A 20,829-nucleotide genomic window follows, 5' to 3' on the forward strand; every position below is an offset into this window, starting at 1 on the left:
TAAGTCTTAATATATACAATTTTGCTTCTTAGGTAATTTTTTCTTGTTTAAAGAATATTCATGTCTACTACAGCATATAGTATTTTACATTTTTGAAAAAATGTATTATATGTATTTAATCTTCTATAAAATTGAGCATTTTAGGGAATTTTGACAAAAGTATATATTATTTTTGAAAACGGTCATTTTTTAGAACACTGAATTAAAAATGTTAATATTGTAATATTTTTTATAACATTTTGCTTCTTAGGTCAATTTAAAAAGAATATTATATTTTAAGAATATAAAACATTAACAATCTTTTTTTAATATAATGTTTTTACTTGAAAATCTTTCACTAACTCTTTATCTACTTGTTTTATTTTTTATTTATTAAGAAACAAACAAAAAAGAAAAAAACCCTATAACACTAGTGCTCTATTCTTTTTCAAGTTTCTAGAGAGTGCTTTTAACACTAGCGCTCTCTATTCATTTTCTTTTGAATTATTATAAAAACATAAGAACTTTTATTACTTTTATTAATTTTTTTTTATTATTTTATTATCATTTCTGAAAACTTGTGTTAGACTAAACGGGATGTGTCGCTTTGGATAAGAGTGTCTGCTCATAGTTTACTTGAAAGGTACTTTTTAAGAATAGGATTTTAGGAATGCACTTATTTTAAGCATTATGACAATAAATGGCATCAGTTTTTTAACAGCAGCATGCTAAAAAAATTCATAATATTTAAATTATGTAATATTCAGCAACATGTGACCTGCATACAGTGCAGTCTATTATGGTGACTCTGACCCAGGTGAAAACTGACATCACTTCTTAGATGTGAGAGAAGAGATGGGGAGGAGGGACTGCATAAAGGTCAGAAACCAGGAGAGGGAGGCTCAGGGGGCTGGAAGAGCAGTATGATAACATGCTGCAGATACAAGCTATAAAACCTCTTTTCCACGCGGCACATTGCTCTTAAAGTCATGAAAAGCTCTTCAAAAAAATTTTTTGGCAGAGCTATGGTGACTAGGAGGGGACTGTGCTAACGAAACCTCTCCAAGGGAGCTTTATTGTAGTTCAGTCGAGCTTTCTGCTGCATATTCGGATTTTCCCCCACTTCATTTAACTGAAAAAGCTCTCCTGAAGCAAGTAGGCCAACATGGCGGTGTAACAGCACTGCATTACATTCCTGTTCATGCGTTCAGATGATGCGATTGACGCCGCCAGCACACAGACCATGAGAAGCATTTTGGTCAAGCAAAAAAGGTGCATTTTCTCAGCACCATATGGTTGTAGCGGTAGAAAGCACAGTCTGCGTTCATCTCTCTGCGCATATCAAGAACTCCCAGACAGATAGAAAACCAAACAGCCACCTGAGCTTTGATTCGGTTCTGCAGCTTCTGAAAATGTACACTGAGCTTGCAGGGAAGGACTTGGACTAAAGCAGCTACGTGTTCTTACACTACCACTGCAACTTCTAATTTGCAATTGTAAGATGATGAAAACATGCACCTGTTCTCCGATAGATCGTTGTTTTAACATCGTTAATGTCGTGACCTGCAATGAACAGTTAAATGAGACAATAAAACCTCACTATGCAGAAATAAAGAGGAAGTTTACAGTTAAACAGCAAAATACAAGATTAAAGTAGATTTGATATGAAAGGATAGTTCACCTAAAAATGAACATATGGTTATCATTTATTCACCCATGTCATTCCAAACCATACAACTTTCAGCATTGATGTTGAGCAGAACGTCATATAACAGATTATTTCAACAGTTTTTTTTCTTATTCTATTTGTTTTAAGCATAAAATATACTAAATTTAGTTTAAAACAAGTGCAAAACCAAATGGAATGAGACAAATTCTATTTAAATTGAACATTCATCCTTCATTATTGTTTGCCATTTTTTTTTTTTTTTGAAAATTTGTCCGATTATGGAGATAAAAGAGGTTTGAATGCCTTTTAATGTAAATTTTTAATTCGACACACATTCGCCTAAAATGCATGTTAATATTAAACTATTAAACTACCATACATTTTTCCTGTTTATGCATGTGTATATCAATATTATATATAAAAAACAAATCTGCTTCTTAAGCAAATCTACATTCAGCAGAATGTCACAAAACCTTTTTTGAAGAAAGCCCAAAACGGATTTTCTTCCTTTAATGGCAAATGATCCATTTGGTTTGTTCATTACACAAAGTATAAATGACCTTTCCTTGTATGGAACTGAAGCTAGAACATTCTTGGGCTTCACAAAAGAATACAATAAAGATTTAATGACAACAAAATGTTCATTTTGGGGTGAACGACCCCTTTAAGTGCTTCCAGCTGCAGTCCATCTGATCTATCGTGCTGTAGCATGGGCTTGGGCTTATTTGGAGAAAAGCCTTTAAAACTGCACCATGCCAGACAGTCAATCAAATTAGGGTAAGAGCAAGCATAAAGCCTTCCAGTGGCAAGCTAACCCATCCAATCCATTGCATATTTATCTGTCGCATGTCTGGGATTCCTTGCAGTCAAAAAAAAAACAAAAAACTGAGGCATGCAAAGCCAACACAGTTTTATTCCAGAAGCAATGAATAAGCTACTGGTAACAAAAGGGAAGAGCAGCCCCATCAAGCTTATACACACATTTGCTTCCACTTCCAAGGTAATCATCCCCCATTGGCTCGACTGAAGGGAAGCAGGAAGAACAGGAGAAGGTCAGAGTTGAGAGGACTAGTAGAGGAATGACTGACAGAGGCAGTTAGATTTGACTAGACAAAATATAGCGAAGACAAACATGAGACTGGATTTTTCTCATGGATTTGGGAAAACAGTATTGTCATTTCTAACCATCATATCCATAATCTCCATCACATGTTGATGAAATGGTTAAATGAAGACGTAGAAGGAACAAGATGAAGACAATGCAGACTGGGCGAGACTGCAGCATTAGATCAGAGCTGAAGAATTTGCCACTTGTGAGCACAGTAAGTGACCTCCTATTCTGCCTGGAAATTGGGCATGTATAGAAGTAACCATTGGGGGGCGCTGTGCCTCGACTTACTGTCCAGAATGTCCCCAAGGCCCTGGGCACGGAGCAGCTCCTTTAGACGCGTCACCTCGTCCTTCAGCTCCCGCACCAGTCTGTTGTTGGGGTCTTCGTTGATGACAGCGTTGCACTTGATCTGCTTGGCTCTGTCTGCATATCTGTGTATGAGCAAACAATGACATTGATCCAAACAGCCACTGATAGCTCAAGAGTCCCCTTATCAAAATCAAGACCATCTAAGAATGGAAGACACACTGTTTAATAGGAAGTAGATTCTCACCGGAGTGTGCTGAGAGTTTCATCATAGTTAATGTCAGCAGGACTCAGGGCGGCCACCATAGCTGTCCTTGAGTTCCCTCCTGGTGAACAAACACAATTACGCAAACAATTAGAAACACCAAGTAATGCCGTTTCTTTCCACTGGAGTATTGATCTAAGACAGGCCAATCAGTTTAAAGGATGCACCTTCCACAGACCATTAAAGAAAGCACAAGTGTAATTTTCTTTTGTTTTATATGCTTAAAATTAGTTTTAAATGCTTAACCTCTGCAATATTTTCAGTTAATAGCTATTGGTTGGCACTGTATGAAAACATTTTAATTCAGTCTTTTAAATATAGATCATATTTAGAGAAACAGTTCACCCAAAAAAGATCCTATTAAATAGAGAACTGTTGAATTCTTTTGAAATACAGTCAGTTCTATTTTTAAATGCTGGTTTATAATACCCATGCAGCATAGTAGATACAATCATTTATAATCATTATGGATCATCGTGGCCATACCTAAATTCTCTCTTAGGAGCCATGTCAACACTGAGTCTCGGTAAGGAATGAAGTCTGTCTTCTTTTTCTTCTTGCTCTATTTCAAAACAGCCGGTAAAACATGTTGAAATATAGAACCTAAAAATAGCCACTGCGGTAATAATGAAGGGGGTGCAGGAAATGAATTGATGCATGAGACATCAAGACTGGAATAGACACTTTAAGACATAAGGTTACATGGATAAAGGTTGATAGGTTTAGATAGAGACGGTTCAGTGGTTAGTGACCATACACCGGGAAACATTACCTTGCTGGTACAGTTATCCTGGGAAGGGAAGCATTGCCAGGAGAGAGACAGACAGCACACAGAGTTATAGTTCTGAAGACATGCAAGCAAACAGGCAGAGAGAGAGAGAGACAGGTACAGAACAATACTCACCACCTCAGCTAGCGCTGAAATGACCTTTCCTAGTGTAGTTAAAGATTTATTGATGTTTGCTCCCTCCTAAGAAGCACAAACAGGTGAAAAGTCAGTTTTATGATTACATCGAATTGAATACATTTTAGCTTAAAATCTGTTTGCAATTTAAAAAAACAAAACCTTTAAAGGAATAAAAATAGCTGTGATAAATATATATTTGTTTTGAGTGTTTTCTGCGGCATGTGGAGGAGAGTCACTTTTACATATGGCAGGTGGTGGTGGAGTTGAGAGAGGCTGTAAAATTAGTCCGTACCTTCAGTCTGGTTCCTTTGGCCCCTGTTGAGTCAGCACGCTCACTTCCTGCCAGATCCACCAGGCTGATTTTGCTGACCTGAAACCAGACAGCAGAAACACTTTTAGACTGATCAACACACACTAAAATAAGACACAAAAAAGAAATCTCTTCGGGAGTCTTTTGTTTCCCATAAGTCTATTAGCAATAGAATCATATACTCTGTACGTATTTCTGATATAGTGACTTGTGATATACTGTATCGTTCTGAAGATTCAATCAAACTGATTCAGAAAGCACTTGTTTAACTAAATAATTCAATCATCCAATCATTTTAGGGTACTTGTAAAATCATTGGTGCATGCATGCATAACTAATTTAGCTAAAGGATGCTTGGGTTATCTTTTCATTTTGTCGTGCTTGAGTTTTGGCCAGCGATTCCACTGCCAAACTGGATGAGTAATATTAGAGCAAGGGCTGAGGCGAGACCTGTGTCGTGAATCTAATGTAGGAGCTCTGTACAATAGCCATTGTGCCTATGGACCACATAGAGTGGTCTTTGTGTCCGCAGGGATTACACAATGAGCCCCATAAACACAGGATGAGTGGGACGGGTCTATTTCTCTCCGTTTTCCTTTCTACTTGGTACAGGATTTGCTGACTTTGGGTTGTAGGACGAATCTGAGCTTGGTGAAATGTCGTAATGGCTGTGGACGGGTGTAAAATATCCAACCTTCTCTGTGGACAGGTCTGTCTCGCTGTCATACTTCCTCTGGGTGAAAACGATAGTGAAGACTGCATGAGAGCGGCTGCTCGTCTCATTCATGTTGGTGGCGGCAACAGTTCTGCAAATAAAGAGCACGTAATGAGTGTCATAGGTGTCACATATATATAATTATTTGAGTAAAACAAATGTATAATTATATACAATGCATATTAATGGATATCACATAATTGAATAGTATTTTCTTACATTTCTTGACCTTATTTTTAATATCGGTGTAAAGCTGAATACTATAACCCTGGGGTTTCTAATGGGGGTCAATGCAGAACTCAAAGTAATTTTGTGAAGATTAAATTAATAAAATATATAATAAATAAAAATATTCCTAACAAAAATTCAAGAATAAAGAATATTAAATAGAAAAAAAATGAATTCAAATAACAAATAAAAAATTCATAATGCATTAAACAAATTTTTTAAAAAAGAAGACAAATAAACTAAATAAATAAATAATAATAAAATAATTTATAAAATAAACATTAAACAAAAATTAAACATTAAACAAAAGTATCATTATAGTTAAAAGCTGGAATTCAGTAAAATCTTCGATTGGCCATCTCACGTTAAAAGTACAATTAAAATATCAAGAACGATTATTTGAATAGATTTGCAACATAAGAACCATAACATAAAAATTTATATAAATACATTAATATGGTATCATATTCTATTTCAGGCCTGTCCTGTTCTCTTTATCCAGCAATAATCTCTTTATTGGCCTGGAAAAGGTTGAAAGGCTGCTTTGGAAGTTCATAGACGGCTCTAGATGCTTATCACCAGAGTGTGAGAGAATAATCCTGGAAAGTGCTAGTAAGTGCAGGAACAAGACATCAACGCAGCTCATGTGCCGGATATGGCACTGGGTGGGATGCTCTCGAGGGAAACAGGCTTTACACGTCACATTCTCCACAAATAAACCCTGGGATTCAGCACGGGAGGATTAGAAGCGTGTCACTCCTTCCCAAAAGTCACATTTACACATGACGATCAGTCAGAGTATCACTGGATGCAACATAACACTTTTCCATTTCTCCCTTGCCGAAAAAAAATCTAACCACTACCCTTCAACAGCAGCACCCAAAGTGGAAAATACAGTTTTCTTCTCTCTCACCTAGCTTTGTTACCAGCATCCATGAGGTCAGATATGTCTGTGTAAGAGGTGACGGCCAGTTTTGAGAGGTCTTCAACATACGGCCCAAGTAGAGGATGTTCCCTGACACGCAGGTTCCCTTTATTCTTAGGGTTTAGCAGGTCCCTCACCCGCTCACAGTAGATCTCCATATAAGCCACCTACAATGAGCACATGAGAATGAGATCTAACCTGCTCTTGATTATTGAACACCCCCTAGTTAGTAAGCAGTGAGGTAACACAACAGAAACAGCATTTCAACAGATGGAGAGCATGTGAAGTGAGTCACAGTCATGATGTGTTTGTTGCTCACCTCCACCGAGTACGAGATCTCCTCATTGTTATTGTCATTGATTTTCTCAAAGAGTTCTTCACAGAGCTGGGAGCGGGACAAAAAGAGCACATTAGGGAGGAGAGAGAGGGCGATCGATACGGAGCACAAATAACTCTACCCCTGCCGGACGTGCTAGACTGAGCGCTAATGTCTTAATGTCTCCTGGTAATGTCTGCTTTGAGATCAGAAACATCTCAGTCGCTGCTGAGCTCTTAAGCATGTCTTTTACTTTGGATCCATTAAGGTGATACATGTGCTGCGATATAACATCCATACCTGAGGAATAATGCCTTCCTGTCCTTCCTCTTGCTTTCCCATCATGGTGTAGGACTTGCCAGCTCCGGTCTGGCCGTAGGCGAAAATACAGACGTTATAGCCCTCAAAAGCATGCTGCAACATCTCCTTCCCGATGTCATTGTACACAAGGCTTTGTGACGCAAAACTGGGGTCGTCCGGCTAGCGGAGAAATGAGGAAAAGAGAAACAAAACACGTTAATACAGACCTTATTTTAGGGGGTGATTAATTACAGCTGCAAATCTGACCACATGCACATTTTTTGTCCACTGAGCCAGCTCAGAGAAAAAAAAAGAAAAAGAGACTTACTGAGGTGTGAGACCAGTACGAGTAGTCGAAGCTGAAGGATTTGGGTGGTTCCTTTGGGTTCTTGGGGTTCAAAATAGCTGCAAAAGACAAGGAAAATCAGTGTGATTTTTTTTTCCTCACAATAAACAGCATGTCAGTTTTTGGAAATGATATCCAGAAGGGCTACATACTATTGCACAGCAAGTGCAAGGTGGAAAGATGGCTGATTTACTTTTCATTAATTAGACAGTTATGGTGATAGATTTGTAATATATACAAATAATATATATATATTTGTGTGTGTGTGTGTGTGTGTGTATTTTGATTATAAATAAAACTATTCCACAACAGTTCTGTTTAATGATTTAAAATAATTCAAATCTAATTATTGAAGATAATGAAAAAACAGAATTAAATAAATAAAACAATGGGTACTCAAAATTCAAAGTGAAGAAAAAAAGCTTAGTATAAGCATTCAAATCTGCTATGGAACAAACACAACACTTAAACCAATTGTAACAGACTGCACAATAATAGAGCATTAAGTAGCACTGTGATAGTGTTTTATGCAAAGTGAACTGCTCACCTGCACATAATTATTAATGGATCTAAACTGTTACCAAATATCAACATCATATATGATCAAACGACAGATTGACTCAGCCCCCAAAAAGCCACACATCACCACTGTAGCTAAACCAACATGAATGAAAGTCACATGTGCATAACACTTGTTTTTGGGCTATTTTTGATTTCAACAATTGAGAGAGTAGACACATTCACCTCAGCAGGGCCTGTGTTAAAAACAACTGATGACTCAAATGTCTTTGTGTGGGATCAGCGGGTCCACCAGTTACATGTGGCTACCACATAATTCATCCCTGGTTCTGTTCACTCAAAGCTTAAATCAGACTGAACCCTGTTTTCACTGACAGATTACACACATGCTGTCCACCCAGCAGGTTGCTACATATCCCTGAAGTCTTAATAAACAGGAATCTAAAGGCTTGTCTGGTATTTGGCGTGTCCCAAACATTCAGCCCGACTTTCGTCTCAACACCACCACACCATCAGAATGATAAGCCTGGGAGTGAGTGGCCTAAAAGGCTGTGGGACTGCAGGAATCTACTGTAGGATATTTATAGGTATCAGAAAGCCAGCTGCTGCTGCGGTCCCCTCAACTGACTCAGAGTTGGCCAGCAGGGCCCCCGAGCGTGTTCAGGCCTTGATTCGATCCAAACGAACACATTCCACCGGCAGAGCGCAGGGTGGCGAGGTCAGTTGGCTGGGTGGGCGGAAAAAAAGAGAAAGAGACTGATGAATGGGATACGCACACTGCCGTCTTAGCAACAATCCAAACAACAACATAACAACCTTTCCTGTTCCCACTGCAGCAAAAATGACCCATCAGCACAGAAACAGAGAAATGTGGTGTTTTTTTCCTCTTTGATGCATGGGTGGATGGATGAAAGAAGGGAAAGAGTTGTGGATTATACATAAAAGTCAACAGTCCAATTAGGCATGAGGCAGTCGAGGATGCTTGAGCCCCCTGCAATGAGTAAATCCCCCCCGCAGCACCTCTGAGACGTGGGCTAATCTCACAGAATTCATCTTTTATTCAGTGGAAATGAGAGGGGAGGGCTGGGTACTCAGCCACTTCTTTCTGAGAGATACAAGTCGAATATGAGACCAGAAAGTATACAAGATATATTCAATATACAGGACTATTTGAAATTATTTTGGTGGTGAGTAACTTAATGTCACAACTTCATGTGTCCAATATCACATCCTGTCAGAGCAGGTAGTACATCTGATGAAGAACTTGCTGAAAGACTTAAAAAAATTAATTAATTAATAAAAAAAAAGTAAAGTTCTGTACAGCAGCATGTGTGTTTGTAGTATGAACTCAATTAATTTGCATGGTCATGTGACTTCAACACCACTCATGACTCTTTTGGCCTCATGGGATAGTTTGGCTCAGTGTTCCTCAGGTGAACACTATGAATGTCATACTTTTGACCTACTTTTCAGCTTCTATACTGGATATTGGGGATGAACGATATTTTTGGAATGTTATTTGATTTGGCCGATAAAGGCTTAAAATGTAAACATCAGCATTTACTTAAGGGGCACTGTTGGCCTACTTGTAATAAAATGACAAATAAAATACACAGAAAAACATTAAGGCAATTGTGTTTCTCAATTAAAAAAAGCCTTAATGGGAATCATAAAATCACTATAGCTTCCATGAAAGACAACCGATACCGAGGTTGGTGAAAGCAGGTCCTTTCCTCAAGCCCTGCATCCTCACATGGTCAATGTGACAGAGGACAGGCCTGTGTCATGAAGGAGAAAGAGAGGCTAAATAAAGAGCGCTTACACCTCTGACCTAAGGCCAAATGGAAACTGTAGCAGTCATTCATTACTGCAGTCATTATGCCCCTCTTTCCTGGAACAAAATGCACAGAGGAACTATAAATGCCTCTCCCATCATGCACTGTGTTCAAAAGAAATATCAGAACACTGATGAGATGGGAAGATCAACGCGGGGGCCGAAAGACAGGTGGACAGCCAGCAAGCCTGGCCTTGATCACTCACATAAGCACGCATGGGTCACTCTCGTCGGTTTCTGTATCAGTATGACGCAGACAGGTTTCATTCTGTCATTTTCAATTGAAAGTGTAAATGCAAAAGGATTTTGCATTCAAAGTGCAGTTATGCACCCTTGCATTAAAAGAAAACACAGAGTTCTAATGCTCTTATGTTGCCGCTCTATCAATGTCTCCAACATCAGCTCTGCTCACGCAAGCCATAGCAAAAGTTCAACCTGTTACCATGACGACCACCGCACTGAACAGTGGCATGCAGAAATAAGAACCATCATCTGCGTTTTTCAATTTAATTTTGTACTGCTCACTCAAAGACATGTGCCTTGTTTTCATTTTCAGTCTTGAAATATAAAACCAAATTATAGGACAATTGTAATCAACCCTCTACACTGCGAGGAAATCACTCGCATATGCGACTAAACCTTCCTTCTGGTGACTAAATGATGTCTAATATTAGCCAATGTCTAATAAATTCTCTGATTTAACTCGCCAGTGTGTTAGTTAGAGGCTAAGTACAAGTTTAGCACAGATATATTTTCACTCGCGAGTCGCGAACACTCTCTGACTGAGCGCTTCAGAGTTTCACTCTTCGTCAGGCGATCTGTACGTTTTTTTTTGTTTTTTTTCAGTTCATCTGAATGGATACGCAGCAAAAACACACGTGGTGGTTTTCCAGCTAGGATGCCTGGGTACAGATGCACAAAGACTAATGGCTTTCATCACTGTAGGAAACTCAAGCAGGAGGGATTTTAAACGAGTTAGCAGACTGCACAACCTGACCTGCGTGTGCACAGGAGAAGCTTAGAGGAAAGAATGAAAAACCCATCTGGCTGCTCAAAGCGTATCAATTTTCAGACTGTGATGATAAACCTGGGCTTATTTCAGATAGTGTGAGATGACCGGAGAATAGCAGGCATGCCTGGCCTAATGTGGTGGAATATGTGTCTCCAGCTTCAGACCCCGTGAAGCTTTGCTCTTTAGACCACAGGCAAATCAGTATTCACCATAAACTGCCTAAAATGGTTTTAAAAAGCCAGAATTATAGTAAGGACAAACAAAAACAGGCATTAAACTGTTATTAAACTGTCTCTTATTAGTACCATATGTGAACAAGCTGTATCGCTGCAGGAAAAGGACATTTTAGCAGCCTGCGGAGAACTTTCAATTCAGCCTGGTTTCAGAAAAGTTTGTTTTACAGTTTGATTAGAAATGTGTAGAAATTTAGAAAAAAAAATCATCCTGGTTTCGGTTTTCAAAACACACAAAAAAAATTAAAATGTAATAAAAATGTTTAAATAAAAAATATAAAACAAAAAGACAAAATAATAAACCAGAGAATACAAATATAAAAGTAAAAATAAAACTTAAAAATAAAAATAAAACTTAAAAATAAAGTAAAATCCATAAAAATAAAAATAAAATAAAAAAATAAAACCACAAAACAATACCATGAAAAAAAAAAGGTCTTCACTTCAGAAACTTCCTCCCTGCAAGTGTGACCTGAAATAGAGCTGACAGATTCTAAATAATATATTTTTCCTCATAAGAGCCCATTTATTTTTCAATAAATAAAAATTACAAATCCTAGACCAACACTGAGATGACAAAACAAATTTCTAACTGCTAAGATTTACATCCAGAATGGCATCTGTGGACACCAATCTGGCCTGCTGTATCCTAAAGAGGAAAGCTTAAAGAGGACAGTGTGTTCCCCCATCTGGAATGATCTATGAGATGCACACCCATCTGCCTGTAGAGGCAGTAGAGAGAAAAACACTGGCTCCGCATTCCTCTCACAGGTGCTGAAGATCACACGCTACCACAAATCATCCCAAAACTAGCAAATGCTAAGGCTGTACAGCAGACTGAACCACACTGGCTGTGCCCACAAACCCTTGAGTAGTGTGTCACTCTTCTCTTTAGACATTTCAGAGGGGAGGAATACAATAATACAGTTACCCACATGCCAACAGTGAAGGGTTCTGAAAGTTTGGAACTCAAATTATGTATTTTCACAATCACTAACAAAGTGATATATACCACAATATGTGAATAAGACAATTTAGTCAAGGCTCTCCTAATAGAATTCGAGATGTTGTGGTACAGAGATGTTGTGGTAAAAAAAAAAAAAAAAAACTGTGATTTCCCTATATCACTGCAAGTTCCTCATAAACAGCATTCAAATGTGTGATATCACTGTGCAATCTGACAATGGTTTTGAACAAGGGCATTTAAGGATGCAGACAGAGCCTGTAACATGCATTAAGCTCATCTTCTAGTTTCTGAGCACTACTGGGCTCAGTACTGGATTTGAGAAGTCTCAGCATGCCGTCCACGCAGTTTTCATGTCGCCTGGTGAAAGAGAATGAAAACAGGAAGGCAGAGAACAATACTGAGCTCAAGCACTGCAGCCAGAAAATACCAGGCTCTCTACAAAACATGAGGTCATCTGTTATGACTGTATAGAGGCCCATACCATTTTCAGAGACCAACCACTATGAAAACTTCTATTAAAATCAACTTCTTTTTTTGTTAAGGAAACGATGGTTTGAATAGGGGTGGATGGTATGCCTTTATATACACAGTGCTACAAGAAGTATAATTAGTACTAGTCTATACTGTTGTAATTAATACATATAATTATGAAAAATTATAATAATAATATATTAACTATTTAATTAAAAACAGATTTCCTTTGGTCTCATAATGTTTGTTTATGTTCGATCAATGCAGACGTGGAGAAGGTGCTCAGAAGAGGACTGAATGATTATCATCATCCAGCACTGGAGAGTAAGAGTACGAGACCGATAAGAGAGGGAGAAATTACTAGAAAAGTGAAGCTCTGTCCAGCTGCCAACAAGATGTGCAGAGTGCCCTGTCTATTTCTGAAGCAGCAGAAGACAGGTGCTGCCTCACATACTGACAGCTCCTCAACGAAAGGAAGGAATGGCCACATTTCTGATCTTAGACCTTAGACCGTCACACTACATTCTGCAAAACAGCATAGGACACGTGCTGTGTACACACAAACACACACTTATAAATGTGGACTGTGAACTATTTCTGTGATTTTCAAACTTATTCTGATCCTTGAAGCACAGCCAAGTTTATGTCAGCACTGTACATACAGTGTGACAATAACGTGCTTGCAAGCATACACAAACATACTGTACACAGGAGAAAACAGCATCAGGTTCAGAGCAGCATATTATTAGTGTGAGTGAGTGGATGACACCTCTTCAGTTTCACTCAGGCCCGCAGACATGTTCCACTCCTTCTAAATCACCACTCACACCAGTGGAAACGGGAAAGTCCAGGAAGCCGAACTAATCTTACAGATCACCAGCTAAACATAGGCCAATGAATAAAGACTGCAGTAGAGCTGAAGATCTTTGCCCGAACCCGTCGGACTTAATTTATATCATCTTACGCAAGCTCGGGTTGGGCTTGGGCTTGCGCTCCAGTTTGCGAGGTAAACGAGAGGTCATGTGAAGTGTTTTGAATATCGCGAGAAAGATGCGAAAATGGATGCAGAGTAGGTGTAACGGAGGCTTGCCTCTGGCGATTATGTTTTGGTAGCACCAGCAACTAAAGCAAAGTCTGATGTGTGGAAAAGTCTTGACCATGTTTATAATGAGAATAATAAGTGAATAATGACGCACCATCAGTGAGCGCAGGAACGCGCTGAAGCCATCTACAGTGGATTCAATCATTTTCCTCAACAAAAACAAGTAGGATTAGCCAAATATCTATAAGTAAAGGTTTTTCAAATGATAACTAAATTTTCATTGAGTCTTAAATGCATAATGTGGACAAAATATTTACGCTAATGTAAGCATTATTCTTTTATTAAATGTCAGCTGCTAGTGGCGAAGCAAATCCAGCCGAGCCTTTATCTTAATTTCGTTATTGCCAAATACCCATCTTAATTTAAAATGTATCTTAATTTAATAAATTAAAAAGACTCATTTTTATTGGTGCGTAGGTCTATTTAGAATGCTGATATGTTACGATGTTACAGAGGACTTATTTTATTACTTTATTCCAACTTCCAAGTGGTCTAGTCTACGTTAGTTATTAATAAATTACGTTAAAACATGTAGAAATGACTCATTCTTGACAAAAGGCAAAAGAGCTGTGTGTGTGTGCACATTTGAATAATGTCGGGCTGTAAAGGGGTTAAGGCTTTTAAAAAGCTGTCAATCAAAAAGTACTTGTCGGGCTCGGGCCGAAACCTGTTGGCCTCTGGTCCTGTCGGGCCTAAATTTTAAGGCCAGATTACAGCTCTAGACTGCAGATATTCTTGTATGGCCCAACAACTGTTAGGCCTATATAAAATTATGAAGTAATATAAATACAAAAAAATGAACATGTGTTGTTATCATTACTATTACTAACATTAATTCAAATAAATTCCCGTCAGTATTACTTAGTTATTGCATATCTTTTTTTATCATCTCTAAGCTGTGAGAAGGCGTGCATTATTATGAATCGTTTTAACCACTAACATTGTACATAAGACCCTATGATATTATGGAATTTCAAAACATAAATTCCACTCATAGCACAATAATTTTCAATATTTAGTCCAAGACAGCGCAACAAGGGAAGACAAAAAAAAAATAATAATCCAGAGCCCACAAAGCTTTTGTTTATTAGGCCTTGGATAGGCTCGTTTCTTTGTGTCTCCACCAACACCATAATGACTTTGGCCTAGTATGAACAGAGAGATAATTTAACTCCTCCCACCACAGGCCCAAGACCTACAGAACAATAAAGGGAACTTTTAAAGTGCTGTTCACCATCCTGCCCAGTATAAACAGCCTCAGCATTTTGGACGACAACACCGTTAGATGCAGTGGTTTTTGGTCAGTGGGATTCAACGGACTGAAATGGGCAACGGGTTTGAGTCAGCATTCTACACAGCAGGAGTTACTGCATCCAAAAAACTGGTCTGTCAGACGCCTAATCCTAGATGACTAATAACACCAATCTAAATTCGTAGAAACATTGGAAGTGATTGATTGAACCCATATCTTTGTCTACACGCTCATGCGTTTGTGTATACTAGAGGTTAGCTGAAGGGCATTAGCACGGCATGTGATACCACAGTTTTCAATGTAGGCCTCCAACTCCAGACAGAGTCCAGACTACAGGTACACAGACTCAGTGTTTTTCTTCTAAATTCTGCTTTTCATTGCCATGAATAATACAGAAAGAATAAAAGTAGTGGCCATGACTAGCCGTGCCTGGACTACAAAGCTCTATCTGCTCCCACTCTCACATTCAGTTCACGGTTCACTTGGGACAGAACTCAACTACCAGCACTGGGGGTGAGAGATAGCTGAGAGAACGGGTAAAGCATAAGTAACAATGAAAACATATTACACAACTTTGTCCCCCTTGAACCCCTAGGACTTAAAATATACTAGTTGCATGTTCATGGCGAATGGCAATATGACATGCAAATGAAAAAAAAAGCATTTTCTAAAGCATTTTTTTATATAGTTTATTTTACATGTTATGATTAAATATGAGTTTATCCAATTTGATCTAATTACATTCAAAAAGTCACATTACGCAAGTAAAAAAAAAAAAAAGTAGTAAGTAGCCTACTACTTAAAAAGTAGTCATTTTACATCATAGGTAGATTAATTCTAAGCGTAAGATGATAGAACAGCCTGCCCTTATCATCCACAAGGAGGAGGTGCAAACATGACTCTCAGTCATGTGATGTGGATGGAGAACTGTTTTTGTGTCCTAATTTCTTCCTCTTTGCAGCTGTCTTGCATCCATATCTTTATAGCAGGAGAAAGTTCCAAGCACAAGGCTCTCTCACGCTCTCGTGCATGTGACTGAAGCTGTTGCCAGCCTCACCGCTGGATCTCTCACCCACCCCCCGGCTCATCTCATCCCTGCTCCACTACACTATACAGGTAATTACAGACCAGACTGGCATGGAAAACAGCCGACTTCCTGTACAAGCAAATGTCCTCAGTGTTATAAGATTATATCTGGATGACAAGATCACTGTATTTACATAGAAATTCATCTGTGAATTGTGAAATCTTAACAGTTTTTTATTAACAGTCTCTGTTAAAATACCACTGATACTAATGCAAACTTCATGGTAAAGACAATCCCACAATACATAGGGAAGGGAAATTATTATAAATAAACTTATGCCTTCGCTGAAACAACTGATAGAAAATAGTTAGGTAATCTAAAAGTGTCATTTTACTCAATATTTGTTTGTGTGTGCGCTGCGTAAGTATTTCAACAGTAGAAGCAACATGTTAATGTCAAAATCTTTACCTATCTATGACCCTCTGATTTCCTCAGAAAGAATTGCAGAATCCAGTCATAAAAAATTTATTTGCATCACTTGTCAAACTAGTCTTCAAGAAATTGTGACAGAAATATGTTACTTAATGACAGTACTAGTACTAAAAATAAAATTATTTTTACAACACATCACATCCTACTGGGATTCAGCTGCTAACGGCTGACACTTGATCACGCTGAATGCAGCTCCATCACATTGTAAGTAAATAATTAGATAATGTTTTGTCTGCAAATGACAGTTTTATTTTGATTATGTTGACAAAACGCACATGCAATAGCGAGGGGGGCGTTGATGTTAGCCAATCATAACAGTGTCCGATTACTGACAAGCCTTAAAGTACCCACCCATTAAAAACACCATGCTTCGGAGAGAGGTTCAGATAATTTGCATAATTTTCCCACTTATTTATTTATTTGTGTGTGTGTGCAAAAAACTTTATAAACATAAGTAAACCTCAAGGAATATATTAAAATAATAAAATAAAATCCATGTCATGACCATGTTTACTATTATTTATTTAACAGAAAAATGTAACATTGATACATTGGTAAAAAAAAAAAAAAAAACACATTTCACAGGGCCTTAAAGTAATTTTTGTTAAACCTTTAATAAACTGTTGTTTCATGATTTCAAGTATTTAGACATTTTTTTTAATTAATAAAAATGTAATTTAACCATTAAACTGGAGTCTAGAAAATTTTAATTGAAAAAAAAAAAAAAACTTTTAAGAAAAAAATTACTTAAAAAAAAGGGGGGGGGGTAAAACGGAATTTGTGAAAAAATAAAACTGTTTTAGGGACCTACAAAAAAATTTGCAATTCAATTTACTTTAGAAATACAAGAGTTTAGAAGAACCAATAAATCTGTGATGACAGTTATGCGAGTGTTTCAAATGTTATAAATGTGAGGCACTCACATTTCATACATCCATGCTGCTGTGGTCTTAAAGTGTTTATGAGCCTGTTAGTTTCTACAGCTGGTCAGAAATTCCCAACTTCCCAAACATTTGCTTCTCAAAAAACCTAAAATGTGAAAATGAAAATGTTTGTTCCACCACATTACAAATTCAGATCACAGTACATCAGTAGAAAACTTGAGGGTATATCACAGGACCTAGACTCTTCCACATTAATCCTAATTCAAACACCCAGCATATTTTTGACCCGATGAATACAAAGATTACTTCAACAATAATCTTTGTAAACATGAGGTCAAAAATGGGGACAAAGGAAAAGCCATACATGTATTTAGAAGTATTGTGACTTTCCTGAAAAAAAATATTTAATTCTCTCAAATATACTGTGTGCTACATTTGTGATTACTTCTTCATTAGCTTAGCTACATGCTAACATTAGAAGCAACTAATGAGCATTAGCGGTCTTGTCTTTCAAATCAAAAACATTTTTTCTCAGTTTTTTTATTCTCAGGTGTTCACTATTAATTCTTCCTATACGGACAGCTGCCCTGATAAGAAGCAGACAGCACCTCACTATGTCTTGTGATACAGCCGGTGTTTAAGAGTTACAGATGGTGAGTGATAAAGAAGACAAATGTAATAAGACATCAGTCAGCTACTTGACGGCTGGTAAAAGACTGCGGTGTACCAGTGAAGGTTTGCAACAGCTGTTCTACATCTAACCTTTTCTCCGTTGCAAGCATCACACAGTGTGAGGTACCAAAAACAGAAGCTAAATGGGAAACAGCTGACAAGAAGGGCAGAAATGAGACCATACAAAAAGAGCAGAACTGTCAAGTAAAAAGATAAGCCACATTCCTGGATGAAACCACGTAATCATTAAAAAAAAAAAAAAAAAAACAATCATGACATAACAGAATACAAAGTAATTTTTTTAAAATATTAATATGTTTACAACAATACTCCAGCCAATGTATATAATTAGACAGTCACAGAACTATAGAGACCAAATAATAATATCTATTATTATTATTATTATTATTATTATTATTAGTACTACTACTACTAGTAGTAGTAGTAGTTGTTGTTGTTGTTTATTGTTTTTTATTGTAGAAGTAAATTTCCATCTTTTTTCTTTTAATGCAAAAATAATTCCAATATAAAAATAGAAAGCTAAATACTATGCATTCACAATATATGTTTAAGCCTTTTTATACATTCACGTGGCTATGATGCTTTGCACGTTTTTCACATTTCCACCACACAAATACACCAGACTGGAAATGAAAAAGCTTTATATGAAATCATGACTATTAGAAGGGTTGAGGGGGCAATTATGTAATAATGGCGACAGGCCTACCTTACATAGTTGCACATTCATTAGCAGCACTATACTGTACTTGGATTATATAAGTCCTTAAAGTAGATCCACACATAAATCAAGGTCTCTAGTTCTATAAGACATGCAAACTTTAAAAAGAGAAGCTAGAAATGTGCTATAAGCAAAAAGCTACATGCAAAGACACCAAAAAGAATGGCAGAAGAAATCAGAAATGTCTGGAAAGACGATCAATTCATATTTTATGACAATATCTTAAAATAAAATGAAAGTAAATCATCTCGAATTGAACATTTCATTAGAATCACTCCGTTTCTTTATCTACCAAATTTAGTGGTAGGTGTAGTTGTAATCTGTATGGTGAGAAGTGACATTTTGAGTTGACACCCCATGCACCTGCAAGGGTCACTGGGATTAACAGAGGAGTGAGGTGACCTAAGGCACACTCACAGGATTACATCTGTAATCAGGTCAATCGTTTCTGTCTGCACTTAAAGCCCAACAGCAAGATGACCTTCACAGAGTCAGAAGAACCACAGCAATCTATGAATTCTCTCTCAATCAATCAAAGCTCTTCTGTCTCTCAATTTCAGTGTGCAAAGCTTTCACAGACAACTCTTCCCTTCCCATGTCTGCACCGACAGTCCCCAAGGGTCTGTTGTCAGGATGACTCCATCTACATGCACAGCAGAGCTGAAACGGTCTAAAAAAATAGGCCAGAGTAGCATTAGCTACCATTTCTTTAGACTAACAGTCTAACAGACTAACAATTCCATATGTAGTTAAAACTGTAGCGAAGGTCTTCTATTTGGTTGTTAGACCACTGTGGTTACTAATTGGTCAAATGATCCCATCCTGCAGCCTCGATGATATTCTAGTGTCTAGATTTAGCTTGGGCCTCATTTCACTGTTGGCCTATCTGATTTATTTGCTCGTTTTATCATCAGCCGGGGAAATCCCAAGCTTTAAAAAGTATCAGCACACCTCTCTTCAACAAGATGATTGAGCTGCTCTGTCATATGGTCGGAGATGTTAAGATTGGGTTGTATGAACAAAATCGTATTTGAGTCCTTTTATAATCACAGTAACTGTATCATAATATAGTTCATTTTGGTACCAATTCAACCCCAACACTTTTTATTTTGAATGATTTTGTACCGTCTACTCTGAGAGAGATTCTTTTAACTCAAAACAGTAAAACAATTACATATTTATTTTTTTTACCTAAAAAAAAACATAATTTAGAGGTAAAAATCTATTTTCTGTCCCGTTTTTAACCCCGCTCATTGGAATTATCTGTTTGAACAGAAGTGGCGGACTGTAGACTCGGACGTAAACGCCCACTTCTATGATTAGCTAATAGTGGAGTATGTTTGACAGCCTATGTCCTTCATAGATGGACGCTGCAGTGATTTAGGGCAAAAACGCATAATCATTTGTCTTATTTGGATATTCAGAGGCTCCGTAGTGTACATGATTACATCATTCCATTTTGACAAAATTGACTCGTCAGAACAAACCAATGCATTTCATTCCTCTGAGTGAAACAGGAAAGATTTTTGATGCTTAGTCCCATCACCGTGCCCAGATTGGTTCAAACGGTCTGATATTCAAGCAATAAATATAGGTTATGATCTTTTGAACCACCAATTAGGATTTTCATAGGAAATTTGAACAAATGCAAAGTGAAAGTAAAGTCTGTGGTGCGTGTGTAAATGAAAGAAAATAAACACAAAATAACACATTTGCATGAGAGAACTCTGAAAAACTAAACCAAAAACAAAGACGAAACAGTGGTACATACCTGATAAAGCACTGGATTTTATGCCTTCGCATCGCTAGGCCCAGAGTACAGCCACCAGATTAATCATTTATATTTATTATGTAAATAATTCTTATATAGTTCATAAAGATAATTTGCACTATTTTTTTTTTGTTGTTGTTGTTGTTGCACTTTTTCAGTATTTTTGTTGCAGAAGACAATTTGTGCAATTGTTTTCACTAAATAGCTACACGGTTTGTGTTTGTTGTTGAAACTCAGATTGAAAATATATCTCTCTGAAAAAAGTGTCACTTTTTTACTTTTTTGTTATTTTATAACACTGATGGCATTTTCTTTACTCCCTAGATGTTTTTTGGACACATCTATATTGTTAGTAAACTAAATAGACCTGTTTTTCACTGAAAAGCGCTTATAACAATATTGTAATAAATGGCTATAACTTGCTTAGGTAATGCTATATATAGACAAAACTTTATTTGGAAGTTTAAAACACTCAGA

At 37.3% G+C, this 20,829-nt stretch overlaps 1 protein-coding gene across 15 annotated transcripts in view; it reads right to left on the reverse strand.

The window, feature by feature from the left end:
• LOC128011268 (kinesin-like protein KIF1B) overlaps positions 1-20,829 on the reverse strand; it is a 66,550-nt gene that overhangs the window by 38,321 nt on the left and 7,400 nt on the right. For 5 of the 15 annotated variants that reach the window (XM_052593473.1, XM_052593477.1, XM_052593471.1 and 2 more), the window contains exons 3-14: positions 7,360-7,436; positions 7,032-7,211; positions 6,735-6,800; positions 6,404-6,582; positions 5,242-5,353; positions 4,530-4,607; positions 4,235-4,300; positions 4,103-4,120; positions 3,817-3,892; positions 3,313-3,391; positions 3,048-3,190; positions 2,630-2,671 (exon numbers count right to left, since the gene is read on the reverse strand). In XM_052593473.1, the coding sequence (XP_052449433.1) occupies positions 2,630-2,671; positions 3,048-3,190; positions 3,313-3,391; positions 3,817-3,892; positions 4,103-4,120; positions 4,235-4,300; positions 4,530-4,607; positions 5,242-5,353; positions 6,404-6,582; positions 6,735-6,800; positions 7,032-7,211; positions 7,360-7,436 (1,116 nt within the window). The remainder of the gene's footprint in view (positions 1-2,629; positions 2,672-3,047; positions 3,191-3,312; positions 3,392-3,816; positions 3,893-4,102; positions 4,121-4,234; positions 4,301-4,529; positions 4,608-5,241; positions 5,354-6,403; positions 6,583-6,734; positions 6,801-7,031; positions 7,212-7,359; positions 7,437-20,829) is intronic. The other 10 variants (XM_052593472.1, XM_052593474.1, XM_052593480.1 and 7 more) reach the window with 3 other exon arrangements.

This window comes from Carassius gibelio, chromosome B23 (genome assembly GCF_023724105.1).
Source record: "Carassius gibelio isolate Cgi1373 ecotype wild population from Czech Republic chromosome B23, carGib1.2-hapl.c, whole genome shotgun sequence".
Taxonomy (NCBI): domain Eukaryota; kingdom Metazoa; phylum Chordata; class Actinopteri; order Cypriniformes; family Cyprinidae; genus Carassius; species Carassius gibelio.